Source organism: Pelodiscus sinensis, chromosome 2, assembly GCF_049634645.1.
Source record: "Pelodiscus sinensis isolate JC-2024 chromosome 2, ASM4963464v1, whole genome shotgun sequence".
NCBI classification, from domain to species: Eukaryota; Metazoa; Chordata; order Testudines; family Trionychidae; genus Pelodiscus; species Pelodiscus sinensis.
In genome coordinates, this window is record NC_134712.1 from 77,992,145 (window position 1) to 77,998,804 (window position 6,660).

Below are 6,660 nucleotides of genomic sequence, written 5' to 3' on the forward strand. Positions count from 1 at the left end.
AGCCAAGAGTTATATTCAGATTGTTGAGAACTCAAAGGTGATTTTTTTAAATTATTTTTGTCTTTCATTATTGTGCGTGCACCAGCAGCATCAGGGATTTCAGCAGAGCTCCTGGAATAAGGTCTGTTAGTTTACAGTAGCTGCAAAGCAAGCATAAGATCACACAAGCACTGAGCAGTTTGGTGTAGGTCCAACATTAAGAGTGGCTGCTATCATTTTGTGTGTTAGGCTATGTCTACACTGGGAAGGTTTGATGACTAAAGTGCTGTTGACATGCAAAAGTTACCAAAAGTGAAAGCCAGTCAAGGCAGTTTTTCTGCCTCCTATTGTCCTTATTTCATGGCCATATTGCTAGCACCCTGTCGACAGATAAAGCAAGCGTCCCACGGTGCAGTGTTGTGGGAAGGCAGAGCTGATTCCTGTACTTCTTGGGATTCCCTCATAATTCTATGAGTTCTCTGTGCTGAGTAATGTCAAAGCAGCACAGCAATTTCTCCAGCATTCCCCTTATAGTGGCAGTCTATCTGCTGCTGTGTTCCTAGTGCAGGGCAGAATAGGAGCATTCCAATTATTTGTTCTTTCTTTGTTCCCCAAACAGAGTAGCTAATTCAGCAGTCCGATACTTCCCTGAGCTTTGAAAGGGGAGAGGGCGCATACCTGCAAGGCAGCAGAGATCACAAAACATTGAGCACAATGAGGGCCAGGCATTGTGGGAACTGGTGGAAGCCAGTTCTCTAGACAAAACAAACAGCAGAGTCTGCACTGGCTCTATGTTAGCAATAAAGGGAGGGGAAAAGACAAAAGTCAGTCACAGGGATGGAAGTTTCTGTTGCCAAAACTGGGTTTTTTCCGAACAAAAGTCACATTTCAGTCTAAATGCTCTCAGACTATGTCTAGACTACAGGATTTTTTTTTAAAAAAAGTGGCCTTTTTTCAAAAAAACTTCACCTGCGTCTAGACTGCCGCCGCGTTCTTTCGAAATTAAATCGAAAGAACGCGGTGGTTTTTTCGACAGTGGTAAACCTCATTTTACGAGGAAGAACTCCTTTTTTCGAAAGAGCTCTTCTGAAAAATTGCATTCTTGACAACAAACAGGGCTTTTTCGAAAGAGAGTATCCAGATTGACTGGGTGCTCTTTTTCAACAAAGCAGATCACTTTTTCGAAAAAAGTTGTAGCTGACTAGACAATCTCTTTCAAAAGAAACGTGTAGTCTAGATGTACCCTCACTGTTTTATTGCCAAAAGGCTTGCTTGCTTGCTTTTTGTGTGTGCCTGTGACAGAATGTGCCCTTATTTTCTAAGTAGACAAGCCCTTGTTTTCTACGTGACACTGTGCTACTTTTAACTCTCATCCTTTAATACAATCCAGAAGATTCATTGTATTTTAAATCAAGATAAGTCCAGGGTTGAGGCTACATTACTTGAGAGTGATCTGTTTTGGAGTTAAAATGAAAGCTAGTAATCTAGTGGTTGTATGCTACACTGGTACACTTAGGCAAAGGAGCAGATTTCAGATCTAACCTGGTTTTACTATTCAACTCGTGGATAATCCATAAAGCCATGTATTGATAATAATTACAGAGAAAATTTTGTTTAACTTTGGACAGAGGATTACGATGAAGTAGGAGGGAGGAAGGGGAAATATGGATAAAATCCAGCATATAAAAGGACCTGTGGATAATGAATCTAGTTGCAGAATGTAAAGCCTGACCCAACAATTTTGAAAAAAGTTTTGAACACTCCAAAAATCAGAAAAAATCCAAAGTTAAGGGTCTTGTGATAATATAATCCTGTCTTTCTATGGAAAAAATCTGATTGTGTATTACAATCTCCTATTAAAAACTCCTTACAAAATATGCTGAGAGAGAGAACACTTTCTGATTTTTATGGAACCCTGTTGACTAAATGCCAATTAAACTCTGAAGGACTTTCATATGTGGATAAAGACCATATTTTCCAATTGCAATTTGAAAAGGAATTAATGCCAATAAATGTTAATAACTGGAGCTGAAATTTAGGTGAGAGACTTGGGTTAATGGTTTCATGAGGAAAAGTACTATGAATTTGTAGTGATTGCAAGTTACCAGGCTCTTTGGCTTTAAAAGTCTTTAGAAAGCCTGCACTTTGTAATAGTTCAGTGTTGCTTAATAATAGTTCCATAGTCAAAAGTGGACTGTTTCTGAATATGAAAGTTGCCATTTTCATAGCAGATAGCCTTCCAGGGCTTTATATTGCATTATAGTATCATTGTAATAATAATAATACTCTATAATTGTTATATAAAGTTTGCATATTTCAGGAACAATGGGAAATATGGTGTTTATAAACAATTCAGTGATGCTAAGATTTAAGTCAAAATAATGCTATTAGGCTATGTTTACACTATAGCCTCTTGTGCAAAACATATGCAAATGAGGCGAAGCATGGAATATCACCGCTCCTCATTTGCATAATTAACGAGGCTCTGTTTTTGTGCAAGAGGCTTTTGCGCAAAACCCCCTCTTAAGAGTGCAAAAGCTGGTCTTCCTGAAAAAAATGTGGAAGAATGGCTCTTGCGCAAAAGCCTCTTGTGCAAAAACAGAGCCTCATTAATTATGCAAATGAGCGGCAATATTCCACACTTTGCCTCGTTTGCATATGGTTTTGCGCAAGAGGCTATAGTGTAGACATAGCCCTTGTGTCCAGACAACCTTATCAGCTTGACATGCTTTTTGAATAACATAAATTAGTGCCTTCTTGCCACTAACCTGTACAAAAGTTTGTTTTATTTATGAAGTATAATAAGGAGCTTTACTGTTTCATAAGTTAACTAAGCCCTGAGGCTAAAATGCAAAGTAGTTACATTTAGCTTTTCACTATTGTAATGGCAGTGGAGATGAGCCAGCATTCCGCCATATTCCTCTTGGCTGTGATTTCAGGGAAGATTTGGAGATTACTGGCTTTTACACAAGATGGACAGGCTGATGACTTACATTTATATAAACAATGACAATGCCACTGAACTCGGCTAGCTTTGGTACCCTACTTCCAACATTTGCTGCTCCCTAGATGAGAATAAGAAGGGGGAATGATAGAGTTGTCCTTGTGCCAGGCAAGGCAGGAGTAAATAATATGTCTTGGTGCACATGCCGCTCCAATTAGAACAGTGTACAGCTCTTCTGTAAGTGCACAATAACTATGCAGACATTTCTAGGGAGCAGCTGGTCCAGTATCATCTGCCCAGAATGGAAGTTTTTCCTTCAGCATCCTAAGTTAGATGTTGGTTCATTTCCCAAAGCAGGAGAGTTTATCTCCCATCCCATTCCTGTCAAGCAGTTCGTCCATTTTCAAGTTAGAATACAAATTAAAATTGCTACAGGAAGTCTGCAGTTTATATCAATAACTAGTTGGAGTTCAAGGCCTTCCTTCTCCTTCTCTCCCTCCCTCCCTCCCGTGTATACATACATGTATAATTATTTTAACATCAATAAATAAAGCAGCTATTTGTATTTATATAGTTACACATATGTACCCATCTCTAAAATGTTGGAGGGGGTAGTGGAAATATCTCAGTGAGATTCTAAGAAATGAGCCCTTTCTGGTTTCAACCATTTGTTAGCACTTTCAGGGCATGTCTACACTAGGAAATTATTTTGAAATAACTAAATTTGAAATAATAACTCCTGAAATAACAAAATTGAAATAGCATGTCCCCACTATGGAGGAGCCTCAAAATTAGTCCGAGGCAGGCTCTGTTATTGTAGATGTGCTACCTTGACTTAGAGCCCCAGGAAGCACTGGGGAGTAGTTACTTTGGATGACTTCTATTTCAAAATAGGAGCAGAGGAGGGTCCACAGTACTGCTATTTTAAAATAACTATTTCAAAATAAGCATTATTCCCTGAGGAAAGCAGAAGTACTGATATCAAAATAACCAACCCATTATTTCAAAATAACGGGTTTAGTAGTGTGGACACACCACTTATTATTTCAAAAATAATTTTGAAATAACTCCCTTGTATAGACCAGGGCTCAGTGAAAAAATGTATTGTCATGAAAAATGCGAGAGTTCTGTAATGTCACCCTCATGAAACAAATGTGCATGCATGTAGACAAACAAACTCCTTCCTTTCCTTTCATGCTCTGACATTTGCTGTTGTGAAGTGTGTCTACTTGATCATTGCTAAAGGTACACCTTGCTTTGTTTGCAGCCTTCTGCTTGGTGGACTTGGAGAAGCCTTGCTTGTTTATACAGAAAGGATGGATACATAACTCAAAACAGTGAGGATTCCAAATCCTCACCCACAATTAGAATAAACAGCTGACACCCAAAAAGCTCAAAATGAAAACAAAAGAAGCTACAGCAGCAAGAATGGAAAAAAAATGTGATCAAACACCAGGTCCCTTCAGTCTACTTTTTTCTTCCAAGGGAACAACATGCTATTAATAGCACTGGTGAAGGAGAAGCATGGTTGGTCTGATGATTACGAGTGTTTGCCTCAAAAGTACAGGACGAGCTATTTCTGACAGACGCTGTGAAGGAAAAAACTGTATTGTGTCTGTAGACGGCTTAGTGTGAGAACCTTTTTCAGCAGCACCTTCTCACGCAAGGAACTGAACTTGTCTGCAGAAACAGGAAAAGTAATGTTCTTCTTTAGATGCCCCAGAGCTTTTGTTAGAAACAGAGAGTAGGTTACAAGAAACAATGTGAAAATCCAGGCACTGCCATGAATCAGATATCAGTGGGCATGGATTTTGTTTTAAGTTGTCCTGTAAAAGGCAAGTTTCCATATGTTAGTCTCTGGTCACGTTGTTTGGATTGGCACCGTGTGTGAGATCATGGGGCATCTAGAGATAATTCCTTGCTGACTGGGAAATCAACAAATAAATCTTACTATATATTGTACTGACTCTGTTTGTGTGTATTTTTTTCTCCTTATCAAAGGTTTCTCTTGATCATTGTACATTTTTTCAGGGAGGGCTTTGTTTTGGTACTGTTTGCTAGCAGTAGATTGTCTATGTTATCTTGAGAGGAAGCAGAGATTGATTCAAGGTTTATAATGTCATGAGGAGTGGGAAGAAATTAATTCCAAAAAGCCTTGAAATAATTTCATTCCTGTTACTTTAAATTTTCACATCTCTAGATGGTAAATGTAGGATGAGATTTTTAAACATCTCTAAAGATTAGATCCACAAAAGGGACTTAGGCATCTAATGTGTAATTTAAGTAGCTTAAGTCCAACATTTAGGCACCCCTGAGATCCTCCAAACTCTTGCTTAATTGCCATCTAAATTTCCTAGGTGCCTAATTTTTGCTGCCAAAGTCTCCCAGGTGCTTAAGTTTCTGCTGGAGGGAATGTGCAAAATAGCCCAAGTCATGAGAGTATAAAGTGTATCTTAGCAGTTCTAGCTCACACCTAAGGTCTTGTCTCCACTTACCAGAGGACTGATGCTCTTGACAATCAATCTTTCGGGGTTTGATTTAGCAGTCAAAAGTTTACTGAGAGCACCTGCATTGACTATGGTACCCTTAGCTGTTCCAAAGAGTAAGGAAAGTTGATGGGACAGTTTCTCCTGTCAACATTCCACTGTGGGGCCACCTCAGAAAATCAATGCAAGGTATGTTGACTTGAGCTACGCAAATCACAGTTGGAACTGTGTATCTTGCATTGATTTTCTCTGCCAGTGGAGAGTTGGCCTAAGTGTCAGTGAGATTCCCAAACTACACATTCCCCTGCCTATTTTGTTTGCTAGGCCCAATCTGGTAGGAGTGTTAGAGTACGCCTACCAGATGGGACCTCACACAAAAGGCAGCCAAAAGTGACCAGAGAGGTAATTTTCCAGGATTGAGGGGTAGGATATACATCTCAAAATACCCCCTAATGAGGACACTCATGTGCATTGTGAGAAGCCTGCCTTTGAATCCTTGTTCTGTCTGATTGGGAGCAGGGCCTTGAACTTGGATCTCCCACCTGTGTGTCCAACCACCAGAGTACTGGGGCATTCTGAGGTAGTATGTTCCCCTGTTGAAGCCATTCTATTTTGTAATGAATAAATATTCATTGGGATACAGGAAGTGCCATCCCTTGGGGAGTGTCGTGCCCAGGACACTCTCCACTCAACTCCAGGCCCCGCCCCACCTCTTCCCACCCCTGCTCCACTCCCTCCCCCACATGATGTGGCCCAGGGACTAGCAGAGAGCCTGACACCAGCAGCAGGAGTGGGGCCAGCCCCCACACTTACCAGCAGAGCAGAGGGAATGGAATGGGCTGGGAATGGGTTGTTCTGCTTCCTGCTGCTGGTGAGTGTAGGAGCGGGTCTGACCCCTGCTGTCAGCGCCAGGCCTCCTGCTAGTCCCCCTGGCCATGCTCCTGAGATGCGGGAGACCCAGATTTAATTATTTATACAAGGTGGAACAGCTCCAAGAGAAGAAACTGATAAAGAATTAAGTGCATCATATTTATGCCATGCAACAGGGGCCTCCAGAAAATAAATCTTACCAAACAAACTTGGGTTTTTTGGAGGAAGTTATCTGTGGCTGAGAGAGGTAACGGTGTTCCTGTAATAAACTTTTAGAAGGTGGTGAATCTGAGGAACTGTCCCGGATTGAAGTGTCATTAGAGGAGGTTTTGGAACAAATAGAAAAACTTAATGTTAACAAATCTCCGGGACCGGATGGCA

At 40.6% G+C, this 6,660-nt stretch overlaps 1 protein-coding gene across 6 annotated transcripts in view; it reads left to right on the forward strand.

Annotated features, from left to right (window-relative positions):
• The window catches only part of SLC35D4 (solute carrier family 35 member D4), an 80,439-nt gene extending 75,549 nt beyond the window's left edge, over nt 1-4,890 (forward strand). For all 6 annotated transcript variants that reach the window (XM_014570526.3, XM_006117198.4, XM_075920878.1 and 3 more), the window contains one exon: nt 4,191-4,890. In XM_014570526.3, coding sequence (XP_014426012.1) covers nt 4,191-4,251 — 61 coding nt within the window. In that variant the 3' untranslated portion in view covers nt 4,252-4,890. The remainder of the gene's footprint in view (nt 1-4,190) is intronic.
• The last annotated feature ends 1,770 nt before the right edge of the window (nt 4,891-6,660 follow it).